The sequence below is a fragment of the Anolis carolinensis genome, unplaced genomic scaffold, assembly GCF_035594765.1.
Source record: "Anolis carolinensis isolate JA03-04 unplaced genomic scaffold, rAnoCar3.1.pri scaffold_12, whole genome shotgun sequence".
NCBI lineage: Eukaryota > Metazoa > Chordata > Lepidosauria > Squamata > Dactyloidae > Anolis > Anolis carolinensis.
Window position 1 is genome coordinate 19,789,842 of NW_026943823.1, and position 15,751 is coordinate 19,805,592.

The 15,751-nt window shown below is 42.4% G+C and overlaps 1 protein-coding gene across 9 annotated transcripts in view; it reads right to left on the minus strand.

The window, feature by feature from the left end:
- Nucleotides 1–15,751, minus strand: part of atp11c (ATPase phospholipid transporting 11C) — a 133,204-nt gene that overhangs the window by 100,446 nt on the left and 17,007 nt on the right. For 5 of the 9 annotated variants that reach the window (XM_062963787.1, XM_062963786.1, XM_062963785.1 and 2 more), the window contains exon 1: nt 3,195–3,359. The exons of 1 other annotated variant lie outside the window; for it this stretch is intronic. In XM_062963787.1, coding sequence (XP_062819857.1) covers nt 3,195–3,245 — 51 coding nt within the window. In that variant the 5' untranslated portion in view covers nt 3,246–3,359. Of the gene's footprint in view, nt 1–3,194; nt 3,361–15,751 lie in introns of those variants that run through there. 3 more of the 9 variants (XR_010001029.1, XM_062963783.1, XM_062963779.1) reach the window with 2 other exon arrangements.

Consider the following 15,751-nt stretch of genomic DNA (forward strand, 5'->3'; position numbering starts at 1 on the left):
AGATGGATGGATGGATGGATGAACGGACAGACAGATTGACTGACCAGGGGTCTTAAGAATCCAATGGATGGATGGATGGATGGATGATGGACAGACAGATGAAAGATTGAGAGATGATAGCTAGATGGATGGATGGATGATGGACAGACAGATGATAGATTGAGAGATGATGGATGGATGGATGGGTGGATGATGGACAGACAGATGATAGATTGAGAGATGATGGATGATGGACAGACAGATGATAGATTGAGAGATGATGGATGGATGGATGGATGGAGGACAGACAGATGATAGATTGAGAGATGATGGATGATGGACAGACAGATGATAGATTGAGAGATGATAGCTAGATGGATGGATGGATGGATGGATGGATGGAGGACAGACAGATGATAGATTGAGAGATGATAGCTAGATGGATGGATGGATGGATGGATGGATGGATGGACGGACGGACAGACAGACTCACCAGGGGTTTTTAAGAATCCAGTGGATGGATGATGAACAGACAGATGATATTGATGAATGATAGATACAAAGATGGATGGATGGACAGACAGACAGAAAGACCGACTGACCAGGGGTTTTAAGACTCTAATGGATGGGTAGATGGACGGACAGAAAGATGGCAGATCGTTGATGTGAGGGTCAGGAGTGACCCAAAAAATTTCTGACCAGTTTTCAGCCCTCTGGAAAGGATCACTTAAGTTAATAACTGAATTTTCCCTCTGTGTGTGGTTTACTAGACCCCTGGGGTTGGCAATGTGAAGCATCAGGACTGGAAAAAATGGGAGGATTTTGGACTGCACTCATTTCCCCCATTGGTGTCAAAACCTTCAGCACAATGTAAATATACATCAACCTGGTTGTACTGGAATTCACGATTGCATAATGCTCACTGTGGTCACTTAAGTTCACTGTTTGTGTAACGGTGAAATAGCTGCCCTTTTGCTCCATCAAAGGGCTGCCTTTACAACTGGACAGATATAAAATGGATGTGAAACATTACTTCTAACATTATGTTGTACTAAAGCTACCGTAATAGGAAACATGGCCTTTTCTAAATATTAGAATCCCGTTTTTTAAATAAAATCACATTTATTTGCTCATGTTCTGAGCTTGACATTACTTTTCCGAAGTTGGAAAGGGGTTTCTATGAGCTGTAATCTTTTTAAAAAACTTTTCCTTTTGGTTGTATGGTAAACCAGCATTCATAAATCAACCTAAGAAGACAACATAATTACCGTATATTCTCAAGTATAAGCCGACCTAAATATAAGCCAAAGCACATAATTTGACCACAAAAAAACTGGGAAAATATTGACTCCACTATAAGCCGAGGGTGGTAAATTTCAAAAATAAAAATAGATACCAATAAAATTACATTAATTGAGGCATCGGTAGGTTAAATGTTTTTGAATATTTACATAAAGCTCAAATTTAAGATAAGACTGTCCAACTCTGATCAAATCATTATTCTCATCTTCTTCAATGTAAATGTGCTCATGTATCCTTTTAATAATAATAGAGTAAAATAATACATGTAATAATAATAATAAATACAGGAAAATAATAAATGCAATAATAATAATAATAATAATAATAATAATAATAATAATAATAATAATACTAAGATCAGTGTAAAATAATAAATGTAATAATAATAATAATAATAATAATAATAATAATAATAATAATAATAATAAGATACATCACACAGTCCTAGACACTTGGGAAGTGTTCGACTTGTGATTTTGTGATACGAAATCCAGCATGTCTATCTTGTTTGCTGTGTCATACAACGTCATTGTGTCAATAATAATAAAGTAGGAAGGAAGCACCAGGCTTTGAAGCTGCAAGGCTATTCCATTCTAATCAAGTTGGCCAATTGCAACATTGCAGCAGGCAAGAATTCTTTCTCCCACCCTAGACACTATTCCACCGAGATATAAACCCCACTTGCCGAGTTTCCAACAGACCTCACAACCTCTGAGGATGCCTGCCATAGATGTGGGCAAAGCGTCAGGAAAAGATGCTTCTGGAAAATGGCCAGACAGCCCAGAAAACTCCCAGCAACATAGTTATTGTTTTTGTGATAAGATCTCGCCTTTTCTCTTAAAAGAGACTCAAAGCCGCAGCAAACAAAACTCAACAATACTTCTCACAAATGCTGGTTTGTGCCAAAGGTGTAATTCACCAAGTTTGGATTGAAATAATAATAATAATAATCCGAAAATACATCACACAGTCCTAGACACTTGGGAAGTGTTCGACTTGTGATTTTGTGAAACGAAATCCAGCATATCTATCTTGTTTGCTGTGTCATAAATAATAATAATAATAATAATAATAATAATAATAATAATAATAATAATAATAATAATAATGTCGGCACTTGGACACAATAGACATTGACAAAATCACGATCTGCCAACTGCAAAAGGCCACCCTACTGGGATCTGCACGCATCATCTGAAAATACATCACACAGTCCTAGACACTTGGGAAGTGTTCGACTTGTGATTTTGTGATACGAAGTCCAGCATATCTATCTTGTTTGCTGTGTCATAATAAAATAATAATAACAACAACAACAACAACAACAACATTATTTTTGTATCCCTCCTCCATCTCCCCAAAGGGACTTGGGGCATCTTACATATGGCACAAAGTGTCTAAAACAACGCGTAATATAAACACACAGTACAATAGCCATTAATTTTAATAGTCATTAACTTTAACTTGTAATTAAAAAAAATATGAAGCAAAATATTGGGGAAGGGGAGCAAATCCTCAAACTTTGGGAAGGAAAAGGGAGAAAACGAGATATTTTATGTAAAATGTTGACCACACAGGAACAACTCCTTCTTTTCAGTGAAAATATTTGGCACTCTCCAACCCTATTCTCTTCGGAGCCCAAAGCAAATATGTTTTTCCAATTCCTGGCATGTTGAAACAACACTTTTGTGAGTCGCTTAAGTAAGTTCAAGATACACCGACTTATCTATCAAACCTTGGGCTTTCCTAACCGGCATTCCTCCTCAACTCCCTCGTTGCTTTTATCGCTTTCTGTTTTCCTGAAACGGATTGTTCCCCGTTGCATTCTTTTGACAAAGATAACACGGAGCAAAGCAAAAGGCTATTTATTCTCTTGCAAGGAGAACGGGCTCTACGTATTTGCTCTCTCTTACCAGGCCAGACCACAATTTCAGGACAGTTTCCGGGGATAAAGCAAATTCCATTTTATTTTCCGTCTAAAGCAGCCGACTGTCTTCCATGTCCCCAAAGCACAAATTTAAGGAAATAAAATGGCGTTTACGGCTGTCTCTTTTTTTTTTGGCAGCTGAGCATAAAGAGAAGAAAAACTGGCTTTTGTAGAGAAGCCGGGCAAAGATCAGCTTGCGTTAGATCCAATTTCAGGGAAGGAGGAGCCCGAAATGCCAAAGACCTGATGGGCCTTAAAGGGTACAGCTCTTGCATGGAGAAAGTTCTGCAACAGTCAATAGGACACCCTTCTTTGAAACAATGCACCAAGTTCTGCACAAGTCAATGGGAAATTTTTACCTTTTAGGGTGAAACTCCTAAATACTTGCAAAAGCAATGCGAGGCACATCTGGATGTGTAATTGGCAACTGTTCTGTGCCAAAACTCACAATTCAATTTAAGGGTTGTCTTATGAGCTAAAAATCTGCTGTGAATAATTTTCCCTTTCTTTAATGCCACATTATTATTATTTTATTATGACACAGCAAACAAGATAGATATGCTGGATTTCGTATCACAAAATCACAAGTCGAACACTTCCCAAGTGTCTAGGACTGTGTGATGTATTTTCAGATGATGCACGCAGATCCCAGTAGGGTGGCCTTTTGCAGTTGGCAGATTGTAATTTTGTCAAGTCTATTGTTTCCAAATGCCGGCTGAGATCTTTTGGCACGGCACCCAGTGTGCCCATCACCACCGGGACCACCTGCACTGGTTTCTGCCAGAGTCTTTGAAGTTCAATCTTGAGGTCCTGATAGGGCTGAATTTTTCCTGTTGTTTTTCGTCAATGCAACTGTCACCTGGCATGGCGACATCAATGATCCAAACCTTTTTCTTTTCCACAACTGTGATGTCTGGTGTGTTGGGTTCCAGAACTTTGTCAGTCTGGATTCGGAAGTCCCACAGTATCTTTGCGTGCTCATTTTCCAATACTTTTGCAGGTTTGTGATCCCACCAGTTCTTTGCTGCTGGCAGGTGGTACTTGAGGCATAAGTTCCAATGAATCATTTGGGCCACATAGTTGTGCCTCTGTTTGTAGTCTGTCTGTGCGATTTTCTTACAGCAGCTGAGGATATGATCAATGGTTTTGTTGGTTTCCTTGTACAGTCTGTATTTTGGGTCACTGGCTGATTTTTCGATCTTGGCCTTAATTGCATGTGTTCTGATGGCTTGCTCCTGGGCTGCAAGGATCAGGCCTTCTGTCTCCTTCTTCAGGGTCCCATTCGTGAGCCAGAGCCAGGTCTTCTCCTTGTCAGCTTTTCCTTCAATTAATATAATTAATATATTATTTTTATTATTGTTATTATTATTATTATTACTCTGGAGACCTGAGTTTGAATCCAACTCAGTCAGGGAAACCCACTGGGCAAGTCACACTCTCTCAGCCTCAGAGGAAGCCAAATACGCTTCCTCTGTTCGCTGTATGTCGGAACGACTTAAAGGGCACATCACAACAGCAGCCAATATTGGGCAGGTCGTACTGTAAATCCCAGGGCTAGTGTGGGGTGGTCAAGATTGTTAACTCTATACATGATCCCTGCTATTTCAGTGTCACAGTGATGACAAATTCCCAATCAAAACTGACAGCTCCAATGCTAAGCCTGGTTATAAAATAAGCCAAAGGATTTGGTCAAGCTGAACGAGGCCCACTTCCCCGACTTATTATATTAACAGCTGCGCATCGTCCGACTCCTATCATGACCTTTCCATTGCCTTTATTTGTGGCCTGGAATGCAAGATAAAGCTTGCTGCTGGTAATGTGAGAGCTGGAGAACTATTGTGCAAAATGCCTTGCGAATAAACAAGAGCCTTTGAGATCTTACGTGTGGATTGTCCCTAATTCAGAGGGGAACCCAAATCATCAGGACAAAGGCAATCAAGGCCAAGATCGAAAAATCAGCTAATGACCCAAAATGCAGACTGTGCAAGTAAACCGACAATACCATGGATCATATCCTCAGCTTCTGTAAGAAAATCGCACAGACAGACTACAAACAGAGGCACAACTGTGTGGCCCAAATGATTCATTGGAACTTATGCCTCAAGTACCACCTCCCAGCAGCAAAGAACTGGTGGGATCACAAACCTGTAAAAGTATTGGAAAATGAGCACGCAAAGATACTGTGGGACTTCCGAATCCAGACTGACAAAGTTCTGGAACACAACACACCAGACATCACAGTTGTGGAAAAGAAAAAGGTTTGGATCATTGATGTCGCCATCCCAGGTGACAGTCGCATTGACGAAAAACAACAGGAAAAACTTAGCCGCTATCAGGACCTCAAGATTGAACTTTAAAGACTCTGGTAGAAACCAGTGCAGGTGGTCCCGGTGGTGATCGGAACACTGGGTGCCGTGCCAAGAGATCTCAGCCGGCATTTGGAAACAATAGACATTGACAAAATCACGATCTGCCAACTGCAAAAGGCCACCCGACTGGGATCTGCGCGCATCATCCGTAAATACATCACACAGTCCTAAATACTTGGGAAGTGTTCGACTTGTGATTTTGTGATACGAAATCCAGCATATCTATCTTGTTTGCTGTGCCATAATAAAATAATAATAATAATAATAATAATAATAATAATAATAATAATAATAATAATAATAACAACTTTATTTTTATACCCCGCCTCTATCTCCCCAAAGGGGACTCAGGGCGGCTTCCATGGGGCCAAGCCCGAATAAAAACAATAGCAATATAAAACACAACAATAGACAAGAGACATGCACAATTATAAAAATTTAAATATTAGCCAATAAAAACAAATGACAAGAACTAATAAAAACATGGATAATCCAGTTTCTAAATCCAGATTATCTGCCATGAACTGGATTATATGGCAGACAACCAGGATTCAGAAACTGGATCATATGGCAGTGTAGATCCATCCTGAGGGTTGCTGCCAAGAAGGCCCTATTAAGCTATCCCATTAATTGTGGGACTGGGACTTACGCCGGCTAATGTAGAAAGACAGATTGCCCGAAAGACATGAATTCACTATTTCAGAATAATGTTTCAAGTTCTAGTTCTGAAATCTCAAATCTCAAAAAAGTGTGTTATCCAGTGCATTTCTGGGAAGACGGCTCTCAACATGGCGTGAAAGTTCCTGACAGTGAGGCTAAGCAGGTGTGGGTCTGAGGCACCTTTTTGCCTGGGAAACTACAGAAAGATCGGGACACATTGCGAGGAATTATTGGTTCAGACAGCCACGTCTGGTCAGATAAATGGCCATGTAATGGCCCAGGATGTTCTGGGAAATGTTTCTTTAATGGGAGCTAATGGTCAGAGCTGACGGCTGGAACTTCTGGAACCAGAGAAAAATAACACATAAATATGCTTCCACTTTCCCCCCACCTGCAAGCAATAGCTTGTGGTTTGCAAAGAATATGCAAGAAATCTCCTTGGCAGGAAGAAATGCAAAATTGAGAGCAGATTTAACAGCCGGATGAAAGGCTCAGGGAAAGTGGATGCCAAGCAGCAGAATATATTGCACTAGCTGTGCCCGGCCACGCGTTGCTGTGGCAAAGTATGGTGGTATGGGAAATAAAAGTATTGAGGAATTGGTGGTAGTTAGGGTAAAGGTTTTACCTTACATTACGTCCATTATAAATGGGTTATATAGCTGTGTGGAAGGGTCTTGAGTCTACACTGCCATATAATCCAGTTAAAATCAGATAATCTGTAATTTATAGGCAGTGTGCAAGAGGTCTAAGTGAGGCCTAACTCTGCCTGTCCCCCCGGCTGAGTGGGTTGCTAGGAGACCAAGTAGGCGGAGCTTAGCCTTCTAACTGGCAGCAATTGGATAAAAACAGTTATTCCTCTCCCGCAAATTAGGACTTTATTTTTCTTTTCTTTTTGTTGTATGAACGTAGAGGCATGGATGAGGGGTTGTGCTGCCAAGTTCAGTGTTTCTGGGATGTGTAGTTTTGTTGTTTTGTCCTAGGCTGAAATTTCATTACCCTTTTATATATATAGACTAGCTGTGCCCGGCCACGCGTTGCTGTGGCGAAGTCTGGTGGTATGGGAAATAAAGTATTGAGGAATTGGTGGTAGTTAAGGTCAAGGGTAAAGGTTTTCTCCTGACATTAAGTCCAGTTGTGTCCGACTGCACACTGAAGTGGATTATATGGCAGTGTGGAGTCAAGATAATCCAGTTCAAAGCAGATAATATAAGATTATAAATGGGTTATATAGCTGTGTGGAAGGGCCTTGAGTCTACACTGCCATATCATCCAGTTCAAATTAGATAATCTGTTGAAGAGGCCTAAGTCTGCCTGTCCCCTAACTGAACCCTGGCTGTCCCTTGGCTGAGCTGGTTGCTAGGAGACCAAGTGGGCAGAGATTAGCCCTCTAAACTGGCAGCAATTGGATAAAAACAATTCTTCCTCTCCCTCAAATTATGACTTTATTTTTCTTTTCTTTTTGTTGTATGAACGTAGAGGCATGGATGAGGGGTTGTGCTGCCAAGTTTAGTGTAGTTTTGTTGTTTTGTCCTAGGCCGAAATTTCATTACCCTTTTATATATATAGATGGAGACGAGCTAACTCTCTTGTTTGGAATTGGATTGTCCTTGTTTGGAGCTGGGTTCCTTCCACACAGCTGAATAAAATCCCACATTATCTGTTTGAATTGGAATATATGGCAATGTGGACTCAGATGTCCCAGTTCAAAGCATATATAGTGGGATTTTCTGCCTTGATATTCTGGGTTATATGGCCATGTGGAAGGGCCACTAGGCTAACCGTGTCACTCTATGGAAAGGACCCATTGCCATCGCCAAAAGTAAAAGTACATTGTGATAATGCACTTGTGACATCGTGGGGTTTTTTGTTGGAAATAGCAGCCTCCCAAGCCTTTCACTATTTTACATCACAACCTCTGAGGATGCCTGCCATAGATGTGGGTGAAACGTCAGGAGAGAATGCTTCTGGAACATGGCCACACTGCCCGGAAAACATAAAACAACCCCGTGAAAGCCTTCAACAACACTTTCACTATTTTATTTGTTAATGTATATATTTGCTAACCTGTATTCTATGTGTATGTTGATTTGTCAGGGTGACTGTACCTCTTTGGTGTGGGAGGGGTTATAGGCATGTGATGGTACTGAGCATGTTCAGACTCAGGACTCCGTTTTGTATTCAGTCTGCTAAACACCTCATTGGAGGTGGATGTGTCTGCTTTCCACCTCAGTGGAAGTAGATGCATGTTGCTGTTTTAGACTTTAGTAGAGAAGTATGACTTAGGTACAACTATACCTAAAGACTATGGACTATTGATTAAGAATAATACCCTGTGTATTCAACACACACAGAGAGAAACTATGTCCTATCTATAACTTAATCTTAAATAAGAAATGTGCCTGTATGGTGAATCAATGCAAGATGTTTGTGAGTAAACAAGGTATACTATTCTTCAAAGAAGGCTTTGTTTTTTCTCTGAGTGTATATTTTTAACTAAGAGGTTTCAAGGGAGTGTATATCTTTTGGCCAACTGCAACTGCAATTTCAACTTCAAAAAAACAACCATTCTCTGCTAACCAAATATATTTTTGTAGTGGCACATTGTTGTCCTTGGCAGTTCAAAGACATGGTTCAAAGACATGGTTCAAAGACATGGCTCAGGCTGTGGCGCAGGCTGGAGAGCAACTGCAATCAATCACTGCAATGAATCACTCTGACCAGGAGGTCATGAGTTCGAGGCCCGGCTCGGAGCCTATGTTTGTTTGTCTTTGTTCTATGTTAAAAGGCATTGAATGTTTGCCTATATGTGTTCATTGTAATCCGGCCTGAGTCCCCTTCGGGGTGAGAAAGAAGGGTGGAATATAAATGCTGTAAATAATAATAATAATAAATAAATGGTTCTTCGGTTTAACAGCTGAGTTACCTGTGTGCCGTTACATGAATGCTTATGAATATCACTTCTTCAAAGGTTTAATTGATTCTTCCACTATCTTCATAGTAGGCAACAATCAAAGAAACTTGGGGAATATTAATAGACAGCTCTTCAAGCAGAATGTCTCCATCTCTCTTGATTATTCTGCAAACTTTTTTTTTTTTGCTGGAAGCAACAGTTGCTGACAAGTTTGTGCCTCTTCAAGGTCGGCCAAGGCTATTTGGAGGCTTTCTGGCACAGTTTGCTTCCTCTTGGGTTGGCAAATTTATCAGCAAAGCCAACAAGCGAATGTGACCAAGGACACATCTCTTTCATTTTGTAGGGTTGGAAAATAATAAGAATAAAGCTTCCCTTTGGGGCCGGAGAGAAAATCTGAAGTGTTTATATTGCTGGCCATTAAATCTGGGCATAAATAGCCCCAAAGATCATTCATCAGTACTTCTGCAGACCGACAAAAGGTTGGGTTTCCTTGCAGGAAGTCCACTCTGGGTTTAATTTGGCATTTACTCCAAGGATGCCTCTACACTGTACAATTAATGCAGTTTAACTCTACTTTAACTGACATGTCTTGCAAAACTACAACTCCTAGGATTCCATAGCATTAAGCCAGAGCTGTGAAAGTGGCATCGAACTGCATTCGTTCTCAAGAGTACAAGTCATTAGGTAGACTTCAAAGCATGCTTAACTTGTGGGTAAGTTCAAAGGAAAAATGAAGCAACGGCCTGCAAATCAAAGCAATTGGATAATTGTTTGGGGGAAAAGTAGTTAATCTTTGTTCCCATCCTTCCTGAAAATCAAAGGTGTTCAAACATCTCATCCTCATGGATATAGAGAGCTTAGAAATGGAGATGAGCACCAACTCCCAGAGGCGCCTGTTAGGACACACAGGGGGCAGAGGTAGAGGAGTGGGTGTGGCTTCTTCCCAAGAGCCCGAGATAGGGCTGAGCATCTATACCTCTCCTGAGAAGCCTTTTAGGACTAAAGGGCGGGGCTAGGAGTGGGGGCGGGGCCTTTTCCCAAGAGCGCGAGTGTTCCGTCTCCCAGGAGTTTGATTTTACAAGTTGCCCATAGTTGCAGGAATAGCACCTGTTTGCATTTCTTCCAGGGCTGTTGCAGATTCTGCAGCAACCTGATAGTTTAGCCATTAGCAGAGTTTGTAGCCAGCTCAGCAAAGTCTTTGCTGCTTGCAGCTTGCAAATGTATCTTATTGTTTTGGAGACCGTCCCTTTTCCTGGGGAAAGAAGGCTCCATTTTGAGAAGCCTCTTGCCTTCTAGACTGAAGAAGAAACAACTTAGATGTGCTTGTGTGGCCAAGCCAGGCCAACTCTGACAAAGCCATTGTAAGTATTGACCTGCCTTTAAAACCAGTGCTGAGCATAAACAGGGAAAGACCTGCCCTTTCTAAAATTAGTAGCTTAGCACTGGGGCAGAGAATATCTCAGGATTTGTCTGCCACTGGAGGAAGTTCTACTTACTTCGCCTCAAAAACTAGCTTGGAGCTTAGTTATAGACCTGCTCTTTCTGATAACTCCGGGCTAGGATAAAGAAGATCTCAGGATCTCTTCGCCTTTGGAGGAAGTTAAACCAGCAGCTAAAGGGGAAAAGCAAGAAAGGAACACCTGCAAGGTTTTATAAGTTGATTGTTTATATTTGCAACCTTAACTACATGTGCCAAGTCTGTCATAGGCTTTGTGAAAATAAAATTTTGTTTGATTGTTAAAGTTAAACTTAAAGTGCCTTTGGTTACTGGGATTTCCAGAGCTTCTAAGTAAGGCCCCACAGTTCATCTGGGCAAAGGAAGAAGCACATCTCAAAGCTTTAAAAGGTGCCTGGGTGTGACGGCATAGCGAGACAGGGCTGAGCCTCTGTATACCTTCCCTGAGGCTCTTGTTAGAACAAGCGGGCTGTGTATAGAAGTTCAGCCCCATCAGGCACTTGGGAAGAGGCCCCGCTCACTCTTCTAGCCCCAGGACAGGGATAGAAGCTCAGCCCTGCCTCAGAGCTCGTAACTCCGCCCATCCCAGTCCTGGCCGCCCATTTGTGGCCCCGCCCACCTCCCCTCGCAGCCCTGCATCTTGGACTAGGGGAGAAGCTCAGCCCCACCCTCTTGAGCAGTAGCCATGCCCATCCGTCTAAGCCACGCCCCCTTTCCAGGGGGCACTAAGTCATATTTTTTCTGGAAAGGGGGCAGCAGGCCAAATAAGTTTGGGAACCACTGATCTAAATGCTAATGAACCACAAGTCCCAACACACCTTGATATTATGACATTGGCTAAGAGCAATGGCAGTACATCTAATCTAATCTAAATCCATAATAAAAGCGAAAACCCATATGTGTGTATGTGGCACAGGTGTCTGCTCACACAGACAGCCTCCAGCCTCCACAAACAGGCTATAGTTCCCAGGGTTAAGAATCTAGCAAGTGACTCTTTTCCACTGACATTACGGTTACAGCGAGCGCCATGAACATGTATCCCAGCCCCTGCCAATGTCCTTCCCAAACACTACGGCCCACCACCCAAGGAATGCTTTCATTTAGGGACCATTTCATCCTAGATTTTACTTTTTCTTCCACCACAGGCAGGCATCCCAGGGTTCTCCATTGCTGTGGAATTTGCATGGCCCCGCCCACTGCCCTTTCCTTTTCAATCTCTCTGCATAACAAAGAGCAGAACTGAGCTGCAACTAAACTTACTGGAGGAGTTTAGGAATTGACTCCACATGGTGGAAGTTGTAGTTCACCCTGCATCAAGTCAGAGCCCTGTCACTCCTACTGGGGAATATAGAGGAGTTGTAGTTCACCTACACCCAGAACGCACTATGAATCCAAATAATGATGGCTCTCGACCAAACTTGGCATGCAGACCCGATATGCCCAGATTTGAATACTGGTGGGTTTGGAGGAAAACTGGACTGGAAGTTGAGGAGTAGTAGGTACTGGGATTTATAGTTCACCTGCAATGAATGAGCATCACACTTGGCACACAGAGCCCCCATAACCAATACAACATATTGGACAAGTTTTGGAAAAAGGGAGTTATAATTCACCTGCAGCCAGATAAACACTGACCCCCTACTGACAATGCACTCGGACCACACTTTACACAGAGAAGCCTCATGACCTACTGAACATACTGCAGGTATTTGTGGGAAGGGGCCTTGATTTTGGGAGTTGGAGTTCACCTCCATCCAAAGACCACTGAGCCCAGTTCAATGACGAATCTAGACCAAACTTGGCACACAGACTGAATATTGCCTGCTGTGGATACTGATAGATATTTCGGGGCAATTGCCCGGGAATCTGGAAATTGCAGTAGTTCACCCCCATCCAGAGAGTACTGCACCACACCTGGGACACACGCCCAAAATGGCCAACTTATAATACTGGCAGAGTTTGGGGAGGATTCAGCCACGATTCCGGGAATTGTAGTTCACCCACTCCAAACAGAATACATAACATTAAAAGACAAATAATACCATTCTCAAATGACCTGGGCATCACCGGGTCCCCAAGCTAGTGTCTAATAAGACCGGAAGGGCTGCACAATTGGTAACCCTGGGGAAGAAGCAAGGAAGAGATGGTGCATTGAGGCTCACTGTTGAGACTGAGACTGCAGGATGAATGACTTATGAGCTGGTTTGAATGCATCAAGGAATGCTTGCATCGAGTAGCAATGCTTCCTGGCATGCAGAAGAGGTGCTCCTTCCCCTCTCTGATGCCTGGAGGCAGCACGTCCAAAGGAGCCACAAAACCAGAAACAGGACCTTCTCATGCAACACATTTGAAGGCGGGAGATCCTCCTGAGCCTGCAATACGAATGCCTCCCAGCTTCTCACTGCAGCCTTCGAGAACGTAAGCCGCAATATTCACTTAAGGTACTGCGGCGTCTCCAGCGCAGCCTGTATTTTCCAAATGGGGAGTTAATAGCTTGAGCCGCGTCCAAGGGAGGAAAATGAAATGCGCCGTGGATCCAATTTTCGCACTCGCCTCCCTCCTCCCATCATTGATGCTAAATGGATTCCTGCAGTCTCTGCTGCAAAAACAGCATCCTTGGGGCGGCCTGTTGCCTCTTTATTTTTTTCCACCTCGCTGTGTTAATATTCAAGGTTAGCCTCAAAGGGATGCTGAAGGTTGCCGACAGAAAAGGCAAGGGGGGAAATTCAACGTCTGATCCACCGGCTTGCAACGGGATGCACACAACTGCCTGTATTCCAACCGAGCAAACGTAATCCTTCCCCTAATATTCTCCTGGGATCGGATCCAGAAGCTGGCCTAATCTCCGCGCATTAGGGAGGGTTTTCTCGATGAGATCAGGGAGAGGAAGGGAGATCCCCGTTCGACAGCTGTCAAAGGCCAAAACGGGCACTCGGTAAAACACCCAGATAAATGGGATTCGCACATCATCATCCGCCGCATGCGGACCAGGCTTAACGCACCGCTTATTTCTTTCCCTGGTTGACATCTTGTCTGTCTGCTTGGAAACTCCCAAAGCAGCTCAGAAAACAGGCAGTACAACAACAAAAAACATATACACAATGCAAACAACAGCGTACACCCAGTACCTCTCCGGCTGCAGACAGATGGAGAAAATTCAATAAAGTGATTAAAAATCAAATGTTTGCCAAAAAAAAAATCGTTTCATTCTTTGAACCTTCGATCTCAGATTCTGAACAGGCAAGAGAGACCTAGGGGCATTTTCCAAATCCATGAGACAAGTCCATCGCTCGCATGGCTTATAAGAAGGTCAAAAACACTTGGACCAATTAGCAAATACTTGGAATTTATTTGGAGACGGCAGTGGCACAGCAGGTTAAACTGCCAAGCTGTAGAACTTGCTGACTGGAAGGTCGGCAGTTCAAATCTGTGGGAGAGGGTGAGCTCCTGTTGCTAGCCCCAGCTTCAGTTCCAAAACATGCCAATGTGAGTAGATCAATAGGTACCGCTCTGGTGGGAAGGTAACGGCACTCCATGCAGTCATGCTGGCCACATGATCTTGGAGGTGTCTATAAACAACGCCGGCTCTTCGGCACAGAAATGGAGATGAGCACCAACCCCCAGAGTTGGTCACGACTGGACTTAACGTCAGGGGAAACCTTTACCTTTACCTTACAATTTAAAAATTGACTTTTTCAAATAACCTGAGCAAAACAGGCAACCCAAGCTAGTAATATGATAAATTCAATGTGGTGCGGCCGTAAAACAAATAGCCAAATATAGATATAGAAATCAAAGCAAGGCCAAACAAGTTTTCACATACAGTAGAGTCTCACTTATCCAACATTCGCTTATCCAATATTCTGGATTATCCAACGCATTTTTGTTGTCAATTTTTTCAATATATCGTGATTTCTTGGTGCTGAATTCATAAATACAGTAATTACTACGTAGCATTACTGTATATTGAACTACTTTTTCTATCAAATTTGTTGCATAACATGATGTTTTGGTGCTTAATTTGTAAAATCATAACCTAATTTGATGTTTAATAGGTTTTCCTTAATCCCTCCTTATTATCCAACATATTCACTTATCCAATGTTCTGCCGGCTCATTTATATTGGTTAAGTGAGACTCTACTGTAAATATAATTATGTGTTGTCAAAGCCTACATTAAAACTCCAACCATTACCCAGGTCAAAAAAGAAGCACAATCAAAGCCCTAGCAGACCGTACAAAAGGAATCTATTTGGCTACCAGTATTTTTAATCCAACATATTCGCTTATCCAACTTTGTGCCGGCCCGTTTATGTTGGATAAGTGAGACTCTACTGTACATAGAACCAAAACACTCCAGAGTACGAAACTAAATTAGACTAAATCGCCAAGGGGTTAGAAACCAAGAAGATATCAAAACTGAGAATGTCATCTCCTGATTAAATTTGATTTTGCATGTAAAGAGCTAGTTTTGGATATGTCTTGAAGTTTTAAAACTTTGAAAAATAAAGCAAACCCAAAGTAAGGCCCTGGAGCACTCGGCCGACTTGACAAACAAAGCAAAGGCCGCTGCTCGTTGCTGACGCTCGCAAACTTTCCGGCGCTTGAAGGCTATCTTTCCTCCCACCTCCACCCAAAGTCCTGGATGCCGTCATATCTTTCCAGAGCAAACAGGAGTGCGAGGGTTGGCAAAAGCGAGCGGGGTTTTATAGGCGACACTTCCAAGAAGCCTCCATCTGCTGAGTATTTACGCAACAGAAGGAAGTAGGAGGGAGTTGGCAGGCAGCAAAGAACAGAAAGAGGAGAAGACAATGCGGAGGGAGGAAGAAACAGAGGAAAGGTTGCGTTGAGCCACCCGCCTTCAAACACCTCCAGTCCATTAGTAGAGCCTTGAACAAAGGTGCTATATATACTCGAGTATAAGCCTAGTTTTTCAGCCCTTTTTTTAGGACTAAAAAAGCCCTCCTCGTCTTACACTCGGGTGAGGGTCCTGGTTGGCTTATATTTGGGTCAGCTTATACTCGAGAATATATGGTACATTTATTATTTTTCTCTATTATTATTGGTATTATTACATTTATTATTTTTCTCTATTATTGTTGCTACTACAGTAAAGCCTCACTTATCCAAGCCTCACTTATCCAAGCT